The sequence below is a fragment of the Crocodylus siamensis genome, chromosome 13 (genome assembly GCF_052110815.1).
Source record: "Crocodylus siamensis isolate JL-2025a chromosome 13, ASM5211081v1, whole genome shotgun sequence".
Classification (NCBI taxonomy): Eukaryota; Metazoa; Chordata; order Crocodylia; family Crocodylidae; genus Crocodylus; species Crocodylus siamensis.
In genome coordinates, this window is record NC_143407.1 from 15,587,559 (window position 1) to 15,613,416 (window position 25,858).

Consider the following 25,858-nt stretch of genomic DNA (forward strand, 5'->3'; position numbering starts at 1 on the left):
ACCAGCTGTATCACTCAATCCATCCCATGTCTCAGTGGGAATCACGGCATTTTGGAGCGTGCAGACTCCCACGTATTTCATAAGGGACGTTTCAAGGAAGATGACATTTCAGGGCAACTGTATTTTCCCCCATGGTAGCATGTGCAGGGTTTGGATAGAAGTGTAAAATGGAGAGAGATTCCTTTTAAACATTTCCAAACCATTTGTGTAATTACAGGGGCAACCTATCATCCCAGGAAGATAGCACATGATGAAAAGACACAATTTCAGCTTGATTCCCTCTAACAAAAGCTTAATGGTAATTGTAGCCAGGGAGCCCCATTAAGAAGTTGCAAAACAAAGATAGTACAAGTGACTGTGTTAGGATTACCAACTGAAGAAATTTGTTATACTGACAATCTTCAAGTTTTTTACTGATGACCAAACTTTTTTCTGACACATTTTTACTGATACATGTTTCCATAATGTAAATGTGACTTTTCTGCCAGCCTGCCGGCTAAAAGGACCGGCTTCAAATTTAGGAGTTTAACATCAACCATAGTAAAAAAGCTTGGTTGTTAATAAAAAGTTTTCAGTTAAAAAAATGTTCTTGGGTTGGCAAGCCTGCCTGACTGCAGCAATGGTTTTACACTGTGCTGCTCCCTACCCCAATCAGGGGCCCCCTGCTCACCCTGATGCCCCTGACTACACCCTTCACCCTGATGCCCCTGCCCCCCAGTCCATCACCAGAGCCTTACTTACCCTTTCTGGCCCCTGCTGCCTGCTCTCCATCCTGGCACAGACCCTAAAAGACCCTGACCTGTGACCCAGAAGTATTACAGGCAGCCTGGGCTGTTGCAGCAGCACATGTCTGAGAGAATGCTCCCTACAGGGTGCTGCTTTTCCACTCAAACACCAGGTGGTACTGCATGCTGTGTCTGTCAGAGCATCAATCAAGCTGTGTCTTAGCGTTTTTACTGACAGCTGAAGTTTTCTTATGGATTTTATTGACAGCTATTTTTATTTTTTTTACTGAGAGTCAGTAAATTTACTGACAGTTGGCAACCCTTCTCTGTCAGCACTGCCTTTTCCTGGGAGACCCAAGGTCATGTCATTTTTTAAAAGGTCTTTCCACTTTTTTTGAAGGTTCCTGATTTTTCCATGTGACTCCAGATTGAGAAGTGACAAAAACTAAAGCCAACTATGTCACCTCTATCCACCTTTTGTAAGATAGGTTAATATAAAAGCACAGCAGTGTCTTGGTGGAATGGATCTGTCATTCGCCAGAATAACTAGGCCTATATTAATATGTTCCAAGCTACTTGGAAAAAAGGAAGCCCTACAGAGTTAGTAGATTTAATTGTTACTGGCCACTTCTGGATATAAAAGTTCTGCAAGATGTTTATTTTGACAGAAACACCTTAGTTGCTAACAGATTTAGAATATGCCTCTTCATGAGAATGGCCCTGCTGTATTTGAGTACTGTGTTCTGTATAAAATGCCTCTAAGACAATATTCACAAAGGGAGTTTGTATGTACTGACCAGATACTGCGTTCAAGACTGCTAGCCAGAATCATGCCCTCTTCCTTTTCACTTCTTCCAAAGCCTCTAAATTAGGTAGTGTAGCCATCTTGCAATAGCCTTGAGCCTGCACCAAAAACATGCCCAGGACAAAGAGCCTAAGTGCTTAAAATCAAGGTCTCCCAATTCTAGAAAAATGTTCTAATTAGTCGGATATTGGGCAAAAGTTCATAACTTCATAGAAAAGTTGGGCTCTAAGGGACCTCATGAGCTCATCCAGGCCAGCCCCTTGCTTAGAGCAGGATCATCCCTGACTAAATCATCTTAGCCAAGTGTCTGTCCAACTTGCTCTTGAAAGCTTCCAAGGATGGAAATTCCACAATTTTTCTAGATAGGGTGTTCCAATGGTTGCCCACCCTTACAGTGAGAAAATTCCTTCTAATATCCAACCTAAATTTCCCCTGCTGCAGCTTGAGGCCATTGATCCAGTCATTTCCCCTACAGCCACAGAGAAAAACCCATCTCCATCCTCTCTATAATCTCCCTTCAGGTTATCAACCCCTGCCCCCCTCAATCTTCTCTTCTACAGACTAAATAATCTTAGTTCTTTCAGCTTTTCTTCCTAAGTCGTGCTTCCCAGGCCTCTAATAATTTTTGCTGCTTTACAATGGACTCTTTCCAATCTGACCACATTCCTCTTGAACTATGAGGCCCAAAACTGGACACAGTGCTCCAGGTGAGGCCTCACCAGTGCTGGAAGAATCACTTCCCCGGATTCACAAGTGACATTCAACATAGGATGTTGTTGGGTTTTTTTTTGGAACAAGAACAGTGTTGGGTCATGTTCAGCTTATGGTTCACTGTAATTGTGAGGCCTTTCTTTACAGTACTACAAGCTAGCCAATCATTTCCCAGTCTGTATTTGTGTATGCAGTGAGTCTATCCCACATGCAAGACTTTGCATTTGTCCATGTTGCATTTCATCTGACAGATTTCAGACATTTCTCCGGTTTACCCAGGTCATTTAGGATCCTGGCCCTACCCTGCTGAGTGTCTGCAACTCCACCTAACTGGTATCATCCACAAATTTGTTAACTATAAAGCAAACCCATTATTCAAATAATGAAGATGTTAAACATTATCAGACCCAGGACAAGCTACTTGGCACCTCCTCCCAATTAGACATTTAGTCTTTGTGTCCTCTTTCCAATCCAGACATCCCTGAAGAATGATCCTGTTCCTATAGTGGGGGTACTTACATGCCCAGAGGATTAATAGGATAGCTCTTACCCAATAGTCAGGTGACTAAGAGTTGGCCACAAGCTGCACTTTAATTGTCCACTAAGTGAAATCAAATACTATCTTTTGATACCTAAAAGCCATGTAAGTATACTTAGATGTTCTAGAGGCAGAATAGGATCTAGTACAAGTTACATAAACTTTCATGCATTAAGTCATAATACAACTGCTAGATACTTCTAGTAATAATTGAGCATTATGGAAACCCGTCATTTTCTTTTGGTAACTGCAGCTAGCATTCCTGGAGGAGACGGGAGTGACCTGGATGGATTTAGTGATCTGATCTGTCTTTGCAGTTCTTTCATTAGTATAGAACTTTTGGACGTTCTTCATTGGTAGCCCCAGACAGAGTGCCTTGCACTAATTGAGCCCAGAGCAAAAATGCTGTGAATTACTGGGGTCTAGTTCAATTTCCTGACCTCTGTCAATGATCTTGAAGGAGGCTACCAACATAAAGGTCTCAGCCTGGGAATGTCCTTCTCCACTGTTGCAGTGTTGGAAAAAAGCGCTGGGAAAGGAGCTGTGCAGGAGAGAAATGAAAACTTCTAAAAACAGATTTTATAAGAGAAACAAACATTTTGAGTTGCAAATAGTCCAGCAGATTAATGGGCACTCTGAGCACTCACTTTACAGTACTCAGGAGGAGACTGAACTATTTTAGTAAAATGACATTTCTGACAACGGAACTGAGTCTAAAGGTCTGTTGACTGGCTTAAATTCAGCAACTAAAGCCAATGTATGAATAGAAACAATGCCAGAAAAACCCTATGGTCTCTTAAGAATGGTGTGCTGGTTCAAAAAGTGTACATCTCAGGAAATATGGAGCTGGGGATTGCAAAAAGAGCGTGAGATTTGGGGTCCAAAAGGCCTGAAGAGAAGGAAACGATGGATAAGACTGTGCTTTTGTTAAGATAAATGAAAGCAATTGCTAGGAAAGAAACAGCAGAAAGGTTGTTTGTCTTGTTCACTGTTCCAGAATTAGGTACATACAGCATGAGCATGAGATCATGCAGCATCTGAACAATCAGAATGGCATTCTGGTTTGATATGGGAAGCCAATGTCAATCTGCCATGGCCAGAGTCATTCTGTATTGTGCCAAAAATGTAAACATACCAAAATGTAAATCAGCTGCCATCTGGGAGTGGCCTTATTTGGGAGCCAGTATAGACAGGAGCTCTGCTTGGCAGGGCAGTGCTTATGGCGAAATTTCAGGACCATGTTTGGTGATATTTGCATGGGAAATTGGAACCTACAGAAAGACAGATTCCCAAGTGGAAGTAGTGTGACAGGAGGAGAACAGGTGTTTATGGTGAGTGGGATGAAGGTGGTAAAACATAGAGTCTGGTTATTATAGGAGCAGACTGTGATATCTGTGCTTGTTCTCACAGGTGTGTTACTCTGTGAGCAGTCCAGTAACACTGTTTTCATCATAAGGTACCACAATATGGCCAAGGGAGGGTATCACAGTCTCCACTAGAGCTTCTCTCTGCATAAACCACAGCAATAGCTGTCCCCAGAAAAGCTCTCTCAAAAACAGTGGTGTGGGGGGTGCAATTTGACGTCCTCCCATTAGTTCCTTTGGCGGGCGTCTAGAGTCCAAGTTTAATAACCTTCAGAACACAGCCAAGGACACATCTTCTCACCAGGAATGTACTTGGCCATGAACCACCCCTGGGTTATTTACAGCCGGTAGGAGAATGCAAGGAAGAGAGCTTGCTGTACTAGCGATTAATTTAATTCATCTCTCCCATTTGCCCAGAAGCTGCAACATGGGGGCATGAAAATCCATTAGTGCAGAGTGAAAATAAAACCCAACCTGCTTATGCCCATTGGCAGTCTCCTGCCTCAGGGGCTTCTCTGTGTGGAGGAAGTGGCTCACAGAGGTGCTCCTGCTCCTTCTCAGCTTTCTTGTGACTTGTGTCCTCCCTTGATCATGGTTACTTACTGCCAGGCAGCCTCCCCAGGCAGTAGGGCTGTGCAAAGCTGCAGTTGCTGATTTAATTCAGAGGAGATTTGGCCCGATTCGACAGCCAAATCTCAGAAGCCAAATTGAATCAGGAGACCCATTAATCTCTCGATTCTGAAAGATTCAGAGAGATTTGATGATTCGGCCATAGACACAGCTTTATATGTTTTTCCTACATACCTCAAGGCACATATAAAGTACCTCCAAATCAGAATCAAATTTTCAGATTTAGATTCGGCTGAATTGGGCTATCCCCTGAATTGGGCCAAATCCGAATTGAATACTTCCCACTTTACACACCACTACCGGGCAGGACCCTGTTATAAGCTTCTCTGAACCTCCGGTGGGACTGCTCATTACTGGTTCTCATTGACTGTGCTGTGCCTGCTCAGTCCGCCTTCCCTTTTCTTTATGATGGATCTTATCTGACTCTTATGTTCTGGAGACCAACATGGAGCTCATTAGGCCTTCTCAGAAGCATCTGCAGGACACTCTGAAGCAAGGTGCTGATGACAGAAGATGAGCTAATAACTTACAGATCAGGAGTTATAATTAATCCCTTTCCAAAGAGTGACCCAAGATGGCAGTCCGATGGTGGGACTGATGTAACCTTGGGCGCTGACAGACATTCAGGCCCCACTCTAACTCTTTACATAAAGCGCGATGAGTTAGAGTGCCCCCCTGGCCCCAACCCAACAGATGTTTGCCTATGGGTCTGGGGGGGAATTAAGCCTGCCTGCAGGCAAGTAACAAATGGAGGAGCTGCTCTTCTCCCAAGGCCTGCCTCCCTCCCCCTCCGACTCTGGGGCTGTCAGCAGGAAGGGAAGGGGGAGAAGGAAACCATGCATGCTTCCCTGAAGAGGATTTCTGGATTGCGTTATGTGTTGGAGTCCGTGGAGCCTGTAGAGGCACCTGCATTCAGCCCAGATGCTTTGGTCTTGTCTGGAGCCAGGGGCTCGCTGCTTCTCACTGTGATCATGTCACTCCTTTGGGACTGTCCAGGCTGTGAGAACGTCATCTAGTCCGAAAGGAGTGAGCATCAGCATCAGCCTGGCCCTGACTGCATGATAAATTAACCTTAAGGAACACAAGTTTCCTAAGGTGCTCTGGAGTAAAGATCCTTCATCTGATCCCTTTTTTGAGGAGAGTTAATTTTTTGTGCAATCAGGCATTTCAAAAGCTCTCTGCGGCCATACAGGTGTGATTCAGGGGACAAATTGCACAAAAAACATAACTCCTGTCTGCACCCCTTTTGCTCATTAGATGTCCTATGCTCTGCATCTGCTGCCACTTTTTTTCCAGAGAACAAGAAGTGACAGGAAACTTCTGTGAGCTGCAGAAGAAAATCACTAACATGGAGGGGAGTGAGAAGAGCCCTCATCATTTGGCTTTATCCATCTGCCCTATAGTCTTTGTGCTGTTAGATTTGCTTATGCTGAGTATAGTCCTCTGTGAAGGTCATCTACTTCTGACAAGGAAGGAGTTCCTGCCTGTCAGTGTCCATCTAGAAAGGAGTACCCCAGTACCAGCTGACTGCTTCGTGATCTTTCTTGGTACTGAGGTCAAGCTGACTTGTGTGTAATTCCCCACTTCTTCCTTCTTCCCTTTCTTAATCCTGGGCACTGTATTTTCTCTTTTCCAATCATCCAGGACCTCACTTAAACTCACAAGTTTTCAAAAAGTATAAGCTAATGGCTCTGAAATTTTCTCAGCCAATTCTTTCAGTACCCTAGAGTGCATCTCATCCAGTCTGCTGACTTGAAAGCATCTAAAATACTCTAGTCTGTTTGAGTCTTTCCATATCCTTGCTGCCAACTGCACTTGTCATCCGGTAACTTACCCTGTTTCTTCATTGTCTTCCTTATGAGCATACTTCTAAATCACACAGAGTTGGAATCTATTTCAGGGTTTGTAAAGCATCCTCTTTAGTGTATATAATGAAAAATAGCAGCAAGCAGCTTGGAAGATGTTAGAAAGGAGTTCCTGGAGCCCTGGATCATTCAGGAATTGATATCACATATTTTCCAATGCTATATGCCTTGCAGGTGCTGATTATGGTACTGAGTGTCTGTACAGAGGCTCTTTCAGAATGACTATCATACAGAGCCCCAGGTCAAAAGTACAAATGCCTTTATGGGTCTGGACATGGTTCATGTATTACAGCTTGTTCTCGTTATGCTACTCAGCCTTGCCACAACTTGGCAAGAAGGTATTACTTATGTGACACATACATGAATCAATTTAGCAATCAGGTGGGAATGTTTCTGAAGGACCCCAAACATTCAGAGTTAGGACATTTAGGGTTTCACTGACTTTAGAATTAGGAGGTAGTAGTAAGACTGCAGGACACATTATCAGTATATTAAGAAAACTTTTTATTGGTGAAGGATCGAGACTGAGGTCTTCTGTTTGACATATCATGCCTCCAGTGTCTGAACAAGAGGCACTCCAACCAGTTTCCCTTTATCCTGTGATAAACTGTATTCTGAGATGTATGCTTTACAGAGGAAGAACAAAAGTGCTTTCAGTTGTTTTCCCATTTAAACAAACCCCCTCCCAAAAACAGCTCCACTTAGCAAACAAATTTATGTTTGGCTTTATTCCCTCACTTCCTCTACACTAAGATGACTCCCCCAGCCCTTAGGAAACCACTTATAGGCACATAGAGGAATTCCTGTCTCCATTACCCAGCCAGTTCTTGACCTCTGAGCTGAGATTGCTACAGTTGCTTTTTGCTGAAGGCTGAATGATGTAAGTATATTAGCTATCCAGGTTACCACCAACCACATCAGTCCTTTTTTTTAACTATTCATTTTAAAGTGTCACAGCACAACAATGTCTCTGTGGTGTTCCACAATTACACTATACTTTTTGGAAATGTTGCTGCTGTCTGTAGTAGGAACTCCTGAGGTCTTTATGCTGAAGTTCTGCTATTGCCAGACCAAGACAACTCAGGATGCTCCTTGTCAGTCTTGAATTCAGTTTGGAATGAGCACTGCATGGGAGAAGGGGCAGTCAGATGGCGCTATGGTCTGCTTGACCTACATGTGCAGTCAGGGGGAATCAAAGGTACTTCTTTAGCTCTGAGCTGCATATTCATGGTAAATATCTGCTACATGGTGCAGCCCTGCAGGTGAATCTCTAGAGTCAAATCAGATGATGCCTATTAAACAAGCCCTCTAAATGTCTGCCTCCAACAAACATATTCTGCAGCCAAGGCTTTTGAGTTTCTGCTGATGTGACCCCCAGAAGCGAGGGAGTGCTTGCTTCTAATGCTCAGATGCCAGACAAGAAGTTCCCCGTCTTCTTTGCCTTTTAAGGAAACAACTGAGTGGAACTGAGGATTGCAATTGCAAACAAGCAATAGCAATGGTAATTTTATTCTATTTGGAGGAAACCAGCAGGCATTTCAATTAATCAAAACATCAGCTAAGTACCAGCCTGTTTCTATTAGATTTTTTTTTGAAGTCTGACACTTGGTATAAAAATATTATCTTAATAATGGCACTTCAGGATGGCTTGGGAAACACAGTGAGATGAAGGAAATTTGCACTTTCAATCACTTCTAAATATTTGAGGTGAATGTATCAGGGAAGTTAGAGACTCCCAAAGCAGATATAGTAAAAATACGGCAGTGGGGATGGAGACTGGCAGGGTGCAGCATAGGGGGAAGGGCACACATAGCAGTTGTAGGGCTTGTAAGGCAAAGGAAGAGTGCTCCTGTGCTTCAGACACTGGCTGAGATTGTAGGAGAACAAGATACAGTGCCTGAACATGTATAGGTTCAGGGATCTGAAGGCCAGAGAGGACATTATGATCATTTAGTCTGATCTGAATAGCACAAGCCAGAGAATTGCACTGAGTCAAGCTCAGAATCATATCAAGCTCACTATATCAAGCTCAGAATTTTTGCTTGAGCTAGAGCATAGCTCTTAGAAAGTCGTATTAAAGCTTTAAATCAAGTTTTCAAGTAAGGGACAAACTAGCACATCCACTTGGACAGAGTTCTGATGGGTACCAATTTCCTTCACATTTTAACAGAGGTGTAGTAAGCTCATTAAGCACCCAGGGCAGGGGTGGTGAATTATGCTGACCACTGGAGGGCAGAGGAAGAGAGAGTGGGGAGAAGGAGGGCAGAAGAAAAGTAGTCTTACCTGCCAGGACTCTCCTCACTTGAGCAGCAGCATGGCTGCTAGGCTACTAAAGCTAAGGGACAGGCAGCAGCGGGGGGGCCGCAGGGGCTGCTCCTGGTGCCGTGTTCACTCACTGCCACCTCTCGGGGCAGGGCCGTGCCTCCCATGGCAAAGCCTCCCAAGGGGGCATATCATTCCATGCCCCCTCCCTTCCCAGACTGCTGGGCTTGGGGATGCACCTGTCCAGCTCCTCTGGCCAGTCTGCCTGCTGTGGCAAAGACTCCTTGAGGGAGGGGGCCATACTGGCACTCCCTCTAAGTTGGCACCTAGGGCTGGTGCCCTACTTTTCCTCCTCAGTCATGCTACTACTTCTTAAACCTTTTTTTCTAGCCTGCATTTGTCTAGTCTCACGTTCTAGCCATTGGGTCTTGATATCCTTTGTCCATTAAATAAAGATCCTTATACTTTCAGAAGTCTTTCCCTTATTAAGTACCAGATAGTTGGTGATCAAGTCACTTTTTAATCTTGTCTTTAAACAATCTATTGAGAAACTCCCTAGATAGAGTTTCTATAGACTTTGGATATAAAGTGCATTTTTCAGACTTTGGGTAAGTCTTGTAGCTCAGAACTGGAGACAGAGTCTAATGGTCTCACTAATGTGGCACACACTAGTAATAACAAAAGCCTATTTCTGCTCAGTATTTCCACAGCTTATGCACTCAAGGATTGTGTTTGCTTCCTTAGCTACGCTATTGCACTGGGAGCTCATGGTCAGTTTATTTGCCATCATGACCCCTAATTCCTTTCCTGGTCACTGCTTTTTAAACTGCAGCCCCCCACCCTGTAGGTGTGACCTGTCTGTTTGGTTCCTGAATATAAAACCTTGCACTTTGATTTGATATTGATTAGCTTTAGACAATGGATATGTCCTTACAAGTTCCCACTGGAAACGTTCCTACTGGATAATGATTCTTTTTTCACGGTTACTTGCTGTGACCCCCATTTAGCTAGTTTATAACCCATTTTTATATGCAGTATGGATAGATGGCAGTACCAGCACCTGAACTGGAAGAGTTCAGGTTGAAGGCAGGATGGGTATTATTATGTAGCAGGCAAAGTGACAAATATAGACAGCACTTCTCCTGCTGCTGCAGGCACTGGGACAGTGGGATTAGCTGTGTCAGCAGAGCTCTGTAGCTGTATCTTACTGGCAGTACTAGGAATTGTGCATTTACACAGAGAACCCCCAGGACAGCTCATGTTCTTGCCACATGATGAATGAGATCGGCAGTGACTCGCTCCTGTGATTGTCAATGCATTCCTGCCAATTCCCAGAGAACAATCCCTGGCATCAAGTTCCAAATGAAATGGCTCTTCTTGCTTCGGCTTGTCCCTCTGCCTTCTGAAGTCATTTGGACCATCCTTTACTTCAGTATCAGATTAAATTACCCTCTCAGCTCCCTTTGGGCCTGTCTTGGGACACTAGGGAACCACTGTGTATTCAGACAGTTCTTGCCCAATATGAAAATCAGTTCCAGAGCCATGAACCCAGTAATCCCAATGCCATGAGAGCAGAGGCTTCTGAGCCAGTTTGTGCTTATTGGAAACTTTGCTACCCTCCTTCACTTGAAGTTGCAGAGACTTTTACCCTGAAGTGCTGCCATTGCTAGACTAAAGAAACTTGGGGCGCATCTACAGCGGGGAACTGGTGGCTATCTATAAACTTACTAGGGGGAACCAGCAGGGTTTGGGAGAGACCTTGTTCCCCTGAGCACCTACCGGAGTAACAAGGAATAACGGCCATAAGCTGTTAGAGAGTAGGTTCAGACTAGACAGCAGGAGGCGCTACTTCACAGTCAGGGCAGCTAGGGTCTGGAACCAGCTTCCAAGAGAAGTGGTGCTGGCTCCTACCCTGGGGGTCTTTAAGAGGAGGCTCGACGTTTACCTGGCTGGGGTCATTTGAGCCCAGTTTTCTCTTCTGCCCAGGGCAGGGGGTCGGACTAGAAGATCTGCAAGGTCCCTTCCGACCCTACATCTATGAATCTATGAATCTACATGTGACACTTTGTCACTGTAGCAATGCACTATGGCAGCATAGTGTCCACAGGTGTCTACACGTGACCAGCAGCTACTTCACCATAGTGGTGTGCTTCCCTGTTCTAACGCGCAGCTACGGTGAAGTAGCTGCTAAAAATAACCATGCACTGAGCATGTACAGCGCGGTACAGGCAGTTACTGTGCCATGCTTTAGTACTTCCAAAAGGAAGTACTAAAGCACAGCATAGTAACAACATCACCATAGGGCAACATGTAGATGCGCTCTCAGAGCCCTTCTAAAGCTAAATCTCAGAGCAAACCCAAAAGGACTCTGCACTGGGCACAGAGCCCAAAAGAGTCCGTCTGCAGTGGGCACAGGACTTAAAGCACCTGGTTAGATGAGAACAGTAGAGAACTTCTTAGTTAAGAACAGTAAAAATTAAATATTAATGGTGTTAGCAGTGCTAGTTATTCTATCAGTGCTTCTGCTGCAGATCTGTTAAGCAGAAATCTGCTAAGTGTCCTATTGTTCTTTTATCTCTCCTCAATTGGAGAAACCTATTTGTGATTCTGTCAATCCTTCCATCTTTCCACTCTGTCTGCATTTCCTACATGGCAAAACATGTTTATGTGCCTCTTATCCCAGTTCTTCCTTCATTGCTTCCATTTTTCAAACAAAGTCTCACTATTTGCCACTCAGTTATATGGAAGCTGGCTTCTTTGGATGCCATAAGCCTGGAACCCTTGTTATGAGAGGCCACAATGCTGCCTTTATAACTCTAAGTGCTTGGACTAGTCCAAGAGTCTCAACATTTTCAAACTTCATTTAGCTGAACAAGACAACAAAAGAACTGGGCTGTCCATAGCAGTTGGCTCCAGGAGCTAGCAAACGTACTGAAAGAGCTTCTCAGGTGAATGGAGGTATGATCCACCTTTTCTTTTGGCCATGAAGGGCAGCAAAGCTTATAGAAATGCCAGTTCTTACCCAAGCAGCTGTGCATTGATCCTGACTGGGGAAGGAGAGATAAGCACTTCCTGCCCTGTCCCCACCACACTGTCACCCTAGATCAGGGGTGGGCAAAATATGGCCCAGGGGCCGGATCTGGCTCACCAGGCCATTCTATCCGTCCCGTGGGGCCCCTAAAAATTAGAAAATTAATATTTATTTGCTCCTAGCTGCCTGGCAAAGATGACAGGAAAAAAAAAAAAAAGGAAGCTTGTGGCAGTACCCAGCAGCAAGGTCTGCCCAGCCCTTGCCCCCCCAACCAGAAACCCCTGCCTAGCAGAGGCTTCTGGCCTGGGGCCATGGGGCTGTTCCTGCTTCCCTGCACTGGAAAGGGTAATGCAGCCCTCAACAGTTTGCCAAAACTCGGTAAGCGGCCCTTCACCCAAAATAATTGCCTGCCCCTGCCCTACAAGGTCATCCACCAGGGGATCGGGGCTGAGAAACAGGGTTCCACAATGGAGCGAAAGGCTTAGGAGGCAACAGTTTGGGAATAAGGCATCAGCAGGCAGGAAGAAGGAATCAGAAGCCTAGGACTATACAAAGAAACATCCATTGGGTAGTTTACTGGGCACCTGAGAGAGTAGGTGTAGCTACATCCATACAGGATGTACATATATAAGTACATATATACATACATATAAGTAGGCAGCTACATCCATACAGGAAACTAGGGCCAGCTTGAAGTAGTTAGCTAGGTCACTGGCAGCTGGGCTCATCTGGGTAATGAGGGCCAGTTGGGGACTAACTCGCTCACTTGCTGCCCTGACTTCTGACATTATTGATTGATTTGTATCCTAGTAGGAAAAGGCCTCAGCCAGGCATGGGACTTTATTATATTGGACACTCTACAGGCCAAATGGGAGACTTTGGGCCTAGTGAACTTCCAAGCTAAAGACAAGACTGATGAATGCAAATAGACAACAGTTCAGTCATGTCTGTGATGACATGCTTCCTCTTTCAAACATGAGAGGTGTCTTGGCTGTATGGGGGCCCAGTGGGACCGGGACTGGGAACAGTCTCTATCACTGCTGGTTCCACAGCAGAGTGCAATGGCTGAGTCAGGTTTCATTGCCTGGAACAGTACTGTAACAGAGGGATGCAGATGTCCTAACTGGGGCTTTTCTTCTCTGGTTTACACTTAATATTGTGTTGGCAGAGTTGCATCAGTCAGGTATGAGTCCTCTCCCCACAAGAACTGACATAGCTGTGCCAGCAAGAGGTTGGTGTAGATGCAGTCATATCAGCAAAATGTCCTTGTGGCAGTTCAGTTTATTCCAATAAGGCAACTAGTTTAAGATGTACTTGAAAAAAAAACGTTTTCCCAGTTTAAGCTGCTCTTCAAACGGGACTGCCAGGACAGCTCCACCTATACAGGTACACCAGGAAACCCTTATGTATAAACAAGGGCTTAGAGAGTGCAATATCTTGAGATAAAGATTTGAGGGAGAGAAGGCTTTTCATTGCATCTGCTGCCATACAGTAATGTGATGAGTCCCTCCTACTTTTAAACGATATGTAAATGCCTACCGAACTGCACAGCAAGCCGTGGGACTAGGAGGGAAGGAAAACCTAGCAATAGCAAGAAGTACTGTGATTGCAGCAAAGGAAAGAACAGATGAGGAACTTTTGCTGAGGAGGCTGTTACGGAGAGGGGTGGAGAGGCAGTGGTTCATGGAGGGGTAGACGGGTTGGCTGTGGGAGTGGGAGAGGTGGGTCAGGTCTCTGTGCGCTGGGGAGGTTGTGGGATTGCTGTAAAGAGGAGATGGAGCAGATGGGATCCCTGCAGGGAAAGGAAACATTGTTATAAGGAAAGGATGGGCTGGGAGGGTCATTATAAGGCAGGATTGCTGTGGGTGGGATCAGGGTTGGGTTGCTGTGCAGAAGGGAGGAGACTGGGTTTTGTGAACAAGGGAAGATGTTTGATGTGAGAGAAGGGAAGTTGTTGCTACAGGGGGAAAAGGTGGTACACGAGGGAAAAGAGAAGAGGGAGGATACTAAAGAAAGAGGAAGGGGCTGGTACTGTGCAGACCAAAAGGATCCAGTTCTTTGCCTGTGCAAGTGCCCTAGCTGGGGAGCTGGGACAGGATAGATGTATGCTAACTATAGGAAAACTCCTGTTCCCATTGCAAAGATCACTGTGACAGAATGAGCCTCATTAGCCTCTGAAGCAAAGAAACCGTCTGACAGCAAGTACCACGTGCTCCTCAGGCTGGCCAGTTGCCTACTTTGGACACCTGCTGCTGGAGCCCTGTTCTTTCCTTTCGCAGGGGCTTGGGCAGTCACAAATGCTGTTGCTTATCCTTTCTTGTTCTCAGGTTCTTCATCCAGATGTCAGAAATGGGTGCTTATATCTCAGTGAGAGGAGTCACTCCAGCTCCTTTTCTTCCACCACTGGGACAAGATCAAGTTTCCTTCTCTTGGGAGCTAGACCCAGAATAACAAAAAAAAAAGACAAGGCTGCAGGTCATACTTTACTCCAGTGGCTGTAAGGAAGGGGGAGCTCTTCAGACACCCTCCCCCCAGCACCACACTCCCAGATGGGTAACAGGGCTTGGTAGTTTGCATTCCAGGCTGGATAGGAAGGAACTGGCAGGAATCATGGATGCAGGACTGTTTAGCTGTCTGGTATATACCCTTTTGCTGCTTGTTTAGATCCATGATGAGGAGCCAAGAAAAATCTTAGCTAAATAAACAGAAATCCGGTCCCAAATGGCGTCTGTTTATACTCCAGGTACAAACAGTATCCAAGGGCAGCTCTGCTTAGAGCAAAGCCAGTTTTTTCCAAAGAAAAAATTACTGTTGTGTGCACATTCAGTAAGACAGAGTTGGCAACCTGTACATTGCGCACCATGGAAACAATTCAAGCAGAGATGGGCCCGAGCCAGACCCAAAAATCCCTGAAGCAAAGGGCATTCAGAGTTGGGCTGTTGGCTCGGTTCTTTTGGTTGGACTTTCATTTCAAGTGGTTCTGGAGTTCCCCTGTAACTGAGTTTGTTCATAGTGGTAACTTACAAGCAGGGACCCGTGTTTTCTGTTCGCCATGGAGAAATGTGGTAAAATGTGGATTTTCTCATTTTAAGAAAAAAAAAAGGTGGATTTTCTCATTTAAAAGAGAAGAATGCAGATTTTCTCCTTTAAATGAGAAAACCATGGGAAACAGTTCCCCTTGCAGGCGGGCAGAGTTCCAGCCTGCCAGGGGCTGGGGGGAGTGGGAGGAGGGGGGTCAGGCAGGGGGAGCCATGTACATGTACATGTACAGGGCTTGAGCGCTACTGGGGAGGGCAGGGGGCTGTGGACCCAGGTCCCCGGCCCCACAGCCCTGGCAACTGGGGCCCCCTCCAGCAGGGCTGGGAGCTGTGGGCGGGAAGTGAGAAGCAATGGCATGGGCAGGGTACCAGCATATCATGACTGCTCAATGCCACAAAGTGGGCAGGGGGCAACAGCCGCACTGGACCTATGTCCTGAGCGAAAGGGGCAGGGGAAGCTCTGGTTTTCCATGCCAAAAAACTCAAAATCAAATGCCAACATTTATAGGTATTTAGAATGTATTTCATTATAGTGTTGGAGGCACTGGTAGGCTTCCAGATTGCTTTAAAATTGTAAATAAATAAAAATTGTGTTCAACTGATACCTATATATATATATATATATATATACCTATATATATATATAGGTATCAGTGGCATTTCATTTTAACTGCAGAAAAAAATGGATTTTAGTTTTCTATTCAGAGATTTGCGATTTTTTTTTTAGACAATTTGCACTTTTTAAACATAGAAAAAATCATTCTCAGAGGTCTGTCTTAAACTCCCAAGTGTCAAAGGCCCTGCACAGAGAAGTTTCTTTCTCTGCCATGTCCTATTCCTTCCAGAAACAAGGTAGTATGGTTGCTGGGACATCTGGAGCATCCTGTCTTCCCTCCTGTGAATCTGAGCCCTCATAATAGTCACAGCAGCTGAGCCCGGTCTGACATCTCACCTTACTATCAAGCTGTCTGTTAGGGCGACTTCAGTGCATGCCTGGTGCTTACCCCTGAGCAGAGAAGCTTGGCCACCTCCCTTGTGAGGTCCAGCTTCCTCCGTTCTCTTCTGAACATTTAGGGAAGACAGAAACACTACTAGGAAGAGTGATTGGCACACAGGTTGAACCTATTCCATGTAGCCTGTGTAAGGGGACCACCTTTTCAAAATACATAAGTGGGACACATGCCCCCCTCACTGCCCCCTGGACAAGCTGCCCATGGCTCTGTCCCGCTCCCTGGCTGGGCCCTGCAGCTGTGCATTGCAGCCCAGGCCCCATGCACCACCCTGCCAGGCAACACCCTCAGCCCCAGCTGCCAACCCTGCCCTGCTCCCTCCCTCACTGTGGGGGTTTCAATATGCCCCCTTTGCCCCCTGCCCCTGCTTCTCCTATGCCCCCTTCCCCCCATAGACTTACCTGCAGGCAGCTCGGGGAGCTGCTCTCCACTGCTGCCTCGCTATATTGCTGGCCATGTGCATATATACAAGTGCACACATGCACATGGTGCCCCCTGTGTCCCGTTCCCCATAGCCCCAAGCAGTCCCTTGCAGGCTGGTACTCTGCCAGCCTGCAAGGGGAAACCAGTGGTTTCTCATGGTTTTCTCCTTTAAAGGAGAGAATCCAAGTTTTTTTCTGAGGAGAATGGAAAACCTAGATCCCTGCACGTGATACTGGGATGCTAGTTGTTTGACTGTGCCAAGGGGAATCCAGGACAAATGCTGCCCCTGGGACTCAATGTTTACACTTTGGGATGGTCCCACTCAATTAGGGATGCATGGTCACCCTAGCCCTGTGTGCAGAGGACTACGCTAACTTTGCAGTAGGCAGTTCAGTGACTGCAAGACAAGTCCCACTACATTTTAGGAAGCCAAAAAAGGGATACAGTGAGGTACAAGATAATGGGCCTGAAACAGAGTTTACAGGAGACCATTGCCACACATGACAGACACAAACTACAGACCATTTATTCTGATTTGTGCTTCAGGTGCAAGGCTAGCACTTGCCCATGTAGGAGATGCCACTTGCAGGGCTTGTCTACACAGCAGCAGTGGTGGGTCTGTGCACCCTTCAGCCACCCGAGTCTGCTGAAAAACACCAAACCCAGAAGTTTACCAGTGAAACATTAGAGACTGATGGCTCAAAAGGAGGCACCGAGGCACAACCCAGCCTCTTGACTTCTGGGCTTGGACTGTGCCTGTGGATGCTCAGAGGAGGTGTGGTGGGGAAGACCTCGCCTGGAAATCCCAGTGGAATTCTGGCACTGGGCTGCCAGCTCCTGCTGAGACTTCTTGTTTTCTCCTGTACCCTGGGTCAGCAATTTAGGTACCTCCAGGGTTAGACGGTAGGTTTTAAGGATAAAAATTTGAATATAAATGTCCAGTGTAGCAGTCAGACTTCTATCTCTCTATGTGGATCTAGCCCAAGCTCACCCACGATAAACTGTTGAAGAAGCTAAGTAGCCTGGCAAGAGGCAAAATATTGTCATAGATGAAAAAACTGGCTGGGAAACAAATGTTGCAAAGATTTTAGCTTAGTGAAGACCAGAGAGGACTGCAAGGAGCTTTTGGGGGCCCTAACCAAGCTAGGTGAACAAGCAGCACAATGACAAATAGAATTTAAAGTTGATAAATGAATAGTAACACAAACAAAGGGCAGCAGGGAATTTAAACTATTCAGGGTGCTAAATTAGCTCTACTGACTCAGGAAGGGGAATAGTACAACAGGATCAATAGAGACGTCTGTGCAGGGTGCAGCTACAGTTGAAAAAGCAAACAGGGCATTAAGAGGCATGAAAAGAATAAAATGGAAAACTCCATAGCAGTAATGTCTGAGTGATGTTGTAACTGCAATGGTCCAGGAAACACTGGTACGTGAGAGGCAAGGATTTTTTGGGGAGGAAACTTTTACTGGACCAACCGTGTCTAAAATGTCTCCCAGCTATGCAATTAGTCTAAGGCTAGCACCCCAAAAAATCCTTGCCTTTTGCAAATATCATAGTGTCATTATGTAAATCAATGGTGCACCCTCACATGAAATCTTGGGCCTTTTATTGTCCACCCATCTCCAAAAGATAATGCAGAACTAGAGGGGGTTCAGAAAGGGCAATAAGAATAATTAGGAGCTGGAAAACCTCTCCTCTGAAGAAGCTGAAAAGATTAGGATGTTATTTTACAAAGGAAAGAAGTAAGAGGGGACACAACAAAATAATGAATGGTCTAGGGAAGAGGCAAGCATTTCTTAGGGTGATATCTTTGATTCGACATACTGTAGAGCTGGGATAGAGTTAGACAAACTTTTGAATGCAAGACATGCCTCATCAGGTCACCTTGCATTCAAAAGCTTGTCTAACTCTATTCCAACTCCAGTAGTTGGTCCAGTAGAAGATGTCCTTGCCTCTCATATAATTTCTGGACCATCATGGCAACAACACCACTCTTACACCTTATCATAACATGATCTAGGGAAAGCTGAGCATGGGCCTATCTTGTAACAGAGGAATGGTGAATGAATCAAAGGGTGACAAATTCAAAACCAAAACTGTTTCACTCCAAGTGCAATTAGACTGGAACTGCTGGTCACAGGGTGTCACTGAAGCCAAGAATGTTGCAAGTTTCAAAGAATCAGATGTTTCTGTGGATACCTGGATTTGTCATCATTGGCCATCCCTTGAATGGATACCTGGATTATCTGGAACAGCAGCTTTAGAGCCACAAGTGTTTCCAGCTCATCATGGAACATGTTATCAAAGATTTTTTTTTATTGCATGCGTTGGGCATGTCTTTCCTGCAGTCATAAAAACAGAGTACGAGCCCCCAAATGTGGTACAAGGGCTACAGATTTTTTCTTTTGAACTGGAATGGGTTTGCTACAATTCACTTAAGGATGTCTGTGGTGTCGGGTCTTTTTATTAATGTTGACTACTCATGTGGCTACTGAGCCAGTTAGGACTGGGTGTCATTCCTCCAGAGTTAGAATAGGACATGACAGCGGCAGTTTTGGAAAGGACACTAAACCTTGTGCTTTAGTTCTTTAAGCCAGATTCTCACTAGCTGAGATTAAGAGATGAATTTTAAGAGGAAAAGATTATCCTATATCTATCTACTGGCACTTGGCTATGGCCAGTGTTAGAGACAGGATACTGAACTAGATGAATTGTGGGTCTGATTCCCACATTCTTCTCATGAACAACATATATGATGTATGTATTATTACACTCCTTTGTTAATGTGTCTGTATATATATTGTGCCCTGTGATGACCTAGATTAATACCAAAGACTGTTAATCTACTGTTTAAAAATCTAAATAGAAAAAGAGTTTACAATCACTTGGCATTAGCGCTATTGACATTGTAGTACATGCAACACTGAAACAACACTGCCCAGTGCCCAACTATTTTGTTGATGTGCTACATAGTCATGGAAATTGAACCTAATAGTTTCTTGTTTCATCCTCTTTTTTTTTTGGTAGGAAGGGAAACAAGCAGAGAAGAAGAAAGAGCTCAAGAACCTTGAAGAAAAGGGGAAGGGAGCTCATTCCAAAGACCTGGGGAAGAAACATGTTCCTGCACTGGGAAAAGAGAGCAAAAAGGAAGAAACTCTTCAGAAAACCAGTAAAAAAGAGAAAGATGAAGTAGACAGTAAACACAAAGAGGGAAAATTTCCCAATGACAAAGTCAAGGCCATGGAAAAAAAACTGATAGGAAAGGATAGAAAAGAAGACGAGAAGAGTACAGCTCTAAAGAAAGAATTTGGAAAGGATAAAAGGGAAGCAGAGAAAAGTTTGGCATTAAAGAAAGAAAAAGATAAAAAAGAAGAAAAGGACAAAAAAGAAGAGAAAAAAGAAAAGGATAAAAAAGAAGAAAAGGACAAAAAAGAAGAGAAGAAAGAAAAGGATAAAAAAGAAGAAAAGGATAAAAAAGAAGAGAAGAAAGAAAAGGATAAAAGCGAAGAAACAAAGAGCTCTGCTTCAAAGAAATATTCCACAGCTTATGGCAAAGAGAAATCACTAACTGACTCCAAAAAGGCACCAGAAGAAAAAATTCCTCCAGCACCAGAGAAAGAGACGAAACAGGTCCCTGAGAACAGCCTTGCCAAACCTGCTGACACCCCTCCCGGTCCAACCGAGGAGGAGGAAGATGCAGCTTCGAGTATGTTTGATGAACTCTTAGAAAGAGTGAAAAATAATGACCCAGAGATCACAGAAGTCAATGTTAATAACTCTGACTGCATAAACAATGAAATCCTGGTGCGCTTTGCAGAAGCCCTGGAATTTAACACCGTGGTCAAAGTGTTTGCACTGGCTAATACTCGTGCTGACGACCATGTTGCTTTTGCCATTGCCATTTTGTTGAAGTCAAACAAGATGCTGACCAGCATCAATCTGGACTCAAATCACATCACAGGCAAAGGCATCTTGGCCATCTTCCGTGCACTGCTGCAGAACAACGTCCTGACAGAGCTGCGCTTCCATAATCAGAGGCACATCTGTGGAGGCAAGACAGAGATGGAGATAGCCAAGTTACTAAAAGAGAACACTACCCTTCTGAAGTTGGGCTACCATTTTGAGCTGGCAGGTCCCCGTATGACAGTCACAAATCTGCTGAGCAGGAACATGGACAAGCAGAGGCAGAAACGACTGCAGGAGCAGAAACAAGCTCAAGAACGGGGGGAGAAGAAAGACCTGCTGGAAGTGCCGAAAGTAGGAGGCCTGCTAAAAGGCTCCCCCAAGCCTTCGCCACAACCATCCCCCAAATCATCCCCCTGGTCTTCCCCTAAATGTTCTCCTAAAAAGGGTGGGGCTCCAGCTGCACCTCCCCCACCCCCACCTCCATTGGCTCCACCTCTGATCAATGAAAACCTAAGGAATTCTCTCTCTCCGGCCACGCAGAGGAAGATGGCAGAAAAAGCACCTCCTGCTCAGGAGAATTCGCGGGATCAGCTTTTGGCTGCCATTCGATCCAGCAATGTCAAACAGTTAAAGAAGGCAAGTGAAGGGCTGAAACAGGGATGTTTGGACCTGGAGCCTCTATGGAATATTGATAGGCTTTTTTATGTGAACCAAATTTCAGATGTAGCTCAAGATTCCCCGTCTCAGCCTTTTGGCATTTGACTACAAGCACATCCTGCACCGTATTTGTTTTACTTGCAAGGCTTATTTTCCTTTGGACAGCTCCATTGGCCAAGGGGGATAGCCAATCAGAGGCAGGGCGTGGTACTCCACTATGGTCATTTCTTTGTCAGGGCCGGGCAATTATTTTGGGTGGAGGGCCACTTACTGAGTTTTGGCAAGCCATTGGGGGCCGCTGACACGCAGCCAGGGGCAGATAAATATTAATTTTCTAAATTTTTTAGGGGCCCCACAGGCCGGATAGAATGGCCTGGCAGGCCGCATTTGGCTCGCAGGCCACATTTTGCCCACCCCTGGGTTAGTTAGACCCGCTCATCATGTGCCCCATTAAACCACGTGGACCTCAAATCAGCAAGGAGAAGACTTCTGGGCAGTTATTTTCAGCAGTCAAATTCTGTTCCCCTTTCCTTTGAAATCCTTGGCTATTTCCTGAGACCAGAGATTTTGCCTGTTAGCTCAATAGCCTTAAAACTCATCTATATCATTAGGTGACAGTAAGCGAATCAGGATTTTCCAAGTCCATATGCTCATGGGTTAAAAAGAATGCTTTAAATTTTTGTACTGCACTGAAAATTCTTTCCCTCTGAATTTATAAAATGTTAATTTATATTTTTTACCCTTTTTATTTTAAATCAATAGGTAATAAAGAACTAGCACTAGTTTTGCTAGTCCTGGGTTTTGCGCTATACATCAGCTTCAAAGTTCCCTTTCCTTCTTAATTTATTTTATGTTTTGCAATGTTTTATCTATATTTAACAGTTTTTCCATGTTTAGATTTTTTTTCATCAGTGTAGCAAAGTTCTGGTTTGTAGTCCTAGATCTTTATATTAAACACTTCTTTACATTATGATGCTGAGGACTGTTAACAAATTCTCCCTTAATGACCAATTTATAAGGAAATAGGCCTTTGACAAATGTTATCCCAGATGTATGTACTAGGTGTCACAGAGCTTAGGCCTCACATGTAGTTAATGAGGTAGACCTCACCTTACCAGTGCCCCGAACAATGTTGAAGTCCATGCTCTCATATAAACCCCAAGTTTTGACTGTCTTGGCATGAAGACTGAGGTTTTGTAATAAAAGCTAGAGACTCTGGGGGCAGTTGTGGTGGCTGTGCCACTCACTTTGAATTGCTGACAGCATGGTGATCTGTGTAAAATGAATTGTGGCTCCAGCTAAATGGCCTCCTAATGAACAGGTTCCCACTTCCTTGCAGTGAGCTGTCTTTTTGGCCAACAGAGGGAAGTCCAAACTCTGAATTTCTCAGGAAGACTGAACTCTTCGTGAGCTGGGATAGTGGGGAGGGTCTTGAGCAGTTGCCTGTGGTATGTCAGCTCATCAGGTAGAGACTCAGTCCCCAGAGCTCCTAATGCAGGACTTTCATTCACTTACAATTCACTGAAAGACAAACAAGCCCCAGCCTTTCCAACAACTCCCCCTAATGCTCACTGAAAAATAATAGACCATTTTATCTTGGCAGGTGGAGGTGCCAAAATTGCTGCAATAGGAAGCGGAAACCAGATCTCCCACACACTGAGACCTGTGTGGCAGAGTACAAGACATTTGCCATTCTCATGATGACTGTTTACATGACAAGCCCTTTGGGACTCCGCAGTGACCACCTGACTGCACCAAAGCTAAAGAAGCAGTGTTCTCTATGGGACTGAATGAAGAGGGGGACCGGGTGCCAAGAAGGGCATGGGGGGGTGGAGGGTGGGGGGTCATTGGATGACATGCGTGAGGAAGATGTAGTATTTATTTTTTATTTTTCAAATCCTACAGCTTTTTCTTTTAGCCTGTGCCGAAGTGTATTGCCCTGCCCTGCCAGCTGGAGATGCTGAGGAGAAGGTTGCTGGAACACAGGGTTTTGGGGTGCTTCCATTTCTGCTCAGAAATTTTGGAATGTGGATGCAGTGACGCAGGATGAGCCCTACTGAGAATGTCCTTGAATATCTGTGTCCTGGTCTGGGTTGCAGCAGAGAGACAGTGTGGGTCTACAAATACATGGGAGCACTCCTACCATGAAATATCAGCAGCCATGGCTCTTGCTGCTCTCTTGTCTTGGGAGCCCACTGCGGGTATCTGGCAGAAAGCTGTGTCTGGAGTAGAGCAGATCAGAAGGCAGGAGCAAGTTTTGGGCAGAAGCCAATTGCCACCACCTCTGTGGATCCAGGATCTCTATTCCTCCAAAAAGAAAAAGGGGACCTAAGATGGAAGGGGAGAGGAGACATGTCATGTTGGCTGAATGTTTTTTCTGGAGAGATATACATGATGCTGAGATTTTGCATAATACAATAACTGAAGTTTGCAGAGAGCCAACCCTGATATAACCTAGACACAGAATCTTTAGGGCTCAGTTTTCCCTGATTTCCAAGCTCCTGCTATGGCACCAGCCTGGAGGAGTCAAGGGGAGCCAGGCTGTTGGGACACACTTTACACTGTAACTCTTCTGCTCCACATGCTCTGCTGCTTTCCTTTGCAATGGACAGAGCATGGGACTTTCTTCAGGGACTGGAGAGGGGAAGGCAGGGTTTGAATTGAGAAAACAGTGCTTCAAATCAAGGCTCTGCTATGAATATGAGAGTTACAGGCAGAGAAGAGGAGGTCTCCTCTGTAGCTCTGAGAAAAAGAACTTGCTTAGTCCACAGGCTGTTGTTCAAGAAGGACTCACCCTTACCTGTAGGCTTGCATGCACAGTGCTCTGTTGCCCTCTCTCTCTAGCTCAGTTTGGTCAGTGGTCATCAGGCATGTATAGTTCCCACCCAGCCGTTACTCCCTAACCAAAGTGGAGTGGAAGGCAGGTTTGGACATGGTATTAGCATATACGCCTGAGTGACAGATACTTTCTGACTGCACAGATTCTGCTTTTCTCAGGGGCAAAGGGTGATCTGATTGCTCTTGCTGTAATTGTCACACATTGTAACTCACCAAGGAGGCTCCAAAGCACCAGGGGAGTGACAGGGGATTAGAGGGATTACTGCAGCCATGCTGCGAGTTTCCAAATTCCAGCATGAAAGAAATTGTTCGGGAATAATGAGATGAGTTGTTCACTGTGGTTTTCAGTATCTAGCAAACTGAGGTCTGTGAGGGCAAGAAGAGGAGCCAGTCATTGAAACAGAGGAGAGTTCCAGGATGTGATGCAGCCTGGAGAGTCTGGGCTGAGGGAGAAGAAGGATTCTGGGGAATCACAAAGTGGGGCCTGGTTTTGTAGAAGGGAGTGTGCATCATAACAGCCCACTGGAGGTTGTTCTCCTTGCTAACTACTTGTGCTCAGTTATGTCCAGTCCTGCATGGCACATGCTATTTTGATAGTAATAACTGCAGAGTTACAATCTTAAGCTTTCTGGGAAATAAATGGGTCCCCTCAAAAGAGGACCCGTTAGACACTCACCCGGTTAGGGGGAGGGATGGGCCAATTCCCCCCTGGCCCTGTCTGGCAGAAGTGCTCTAGAGGAGTTCAGTCACAGACCCTAAGAGGATTTTCTGTCCTGAAAGAGAGAGAGAGATGAGCAGCAGTGCATTGCTTGGACAGATGGTTGAGATACTTTGTTGAAAGAATTTTCCATTAGGAAACACTATTTTGATGCCTCCATAATGATTCATGAATTGCTTTCACTTTCAATGACATTTGTCAAGAAACTTAGAAATGTCCCAGGTTAATAAGTTTGGAACAAAACGTTATGATTTTTCATTTTTAAAAGACATTTTGCTTCAAAATTTGCTTTATTTTGTTTTTAAGCACTTTAAAAGGCAAAATATTTCAATTTTAAAATATTTTGAAATTATAAAGGTTTAAATGTATTGAAATGAAATGGTCATAGAACCCAAAAGACTCTCATCTTAAAATTTTGTTTTGTAGAATTTTTTTTTGCAATTTTTGCTTTGGGGCCCAATTTGGAATGAAAAAAAAAAAGTTTGACATTTCAATTTTCTGCAGGATGGAAAATCTGCTTTTGGAGCCCTTCTGTTGCTACTTTGCTGGGCTTCTGATCCTCCCTACCCTGGGTGGAATGAACTGATAGGCTGTGGTATCCCAGCATGGAGGGATATAACTCGCCCCTTTGAAACTGAATCGCCTGCTGGGTGCGTGTGCACACTTGTGCACACAACAGACCTGTGCATGTGTACAGGAACCCCTTCCACAGACAGCTCTGTCTGTGAACATCAATATGCAGGTGTGGTTCAATGAGATTATTTTGTCTGCTTTGCTGCAATTACACCAGGCAGCGACCGTAGCTTGTGGCTGCTGTGTATAGAGGGCATGAATGCAATAGCAGGGATTGGGTATGAGGTTTAGACTTAGGCTTAGACATGGGCCTAAACCACGCCAGGATGCAGTAATGCTGAACGATGGAAGTGGAAACCTAGTCACAGAAAACTGGGGCAGGTTGTTCTGGAGTTGAGGCTGGAGGGCACCTTCCTTGCTTCCCTCTGCTTGTGTGTAAATAAAAAAACTTTGGTATATTTGTTTAGCCATAAGGTTTTGATAACACAGATACATAATGCATAGAGAGATCTGCATCTGCCCCCAGCTGCCAAAGCACACCTGTCAGCTGCCCAGTGGGCAACAGAAACCCACCACACTCACTGATTCCCCCTGTCCCTCTGCAAGTGTGCCAGGCCCCCCCAGGTTTCCATTCTGGTGGTTGGACATGGGATTCCCACCTATACATATCCTCCTTGCCCTCCTATGGCAGAGCTCAAGGACAGCCCCCACCTTGATCAATACCAGAGCTACAGACAAGAGCTGAAGATCCAGGCTCTGTG

The 25,858-nt window shown here is 45.1% G+C and overlaps 1 protein-coding gene across 6 annotated transcripts in view; it reads left to right on the plus strand.

Moving 5' to 3' along the window:
• Positions 1 to 25,555, plus strand: part of LMOD1 (leiomodin 1) — a 43,918-nt gene extending 18,363 nt beyond the window's left edge. For all 6 annotated transcript variants that reach the window (XM_090025755.1, XM_090025758.1, XM_090025760.1 and 3 more), the window contains 2 exons: positions 19,433 to 20,947; positions 22,572 to 25,555. In XM_090025755.1, coding sequence (XP_089881881.1) covers positions 19,433 to 20,947; positions 22,572 to 22,598 — 1,542 coding nt within the window. In that variant the 3' untranslated portion in view covers positions 22,599 to 25,555. The remainder of the gene's footprint in view (positions 1 to 19,432; positions 20,948 to 22,571) is intronic.
• Positions 25,556 to 25,858: the final 303 nt, after the last annotated feature.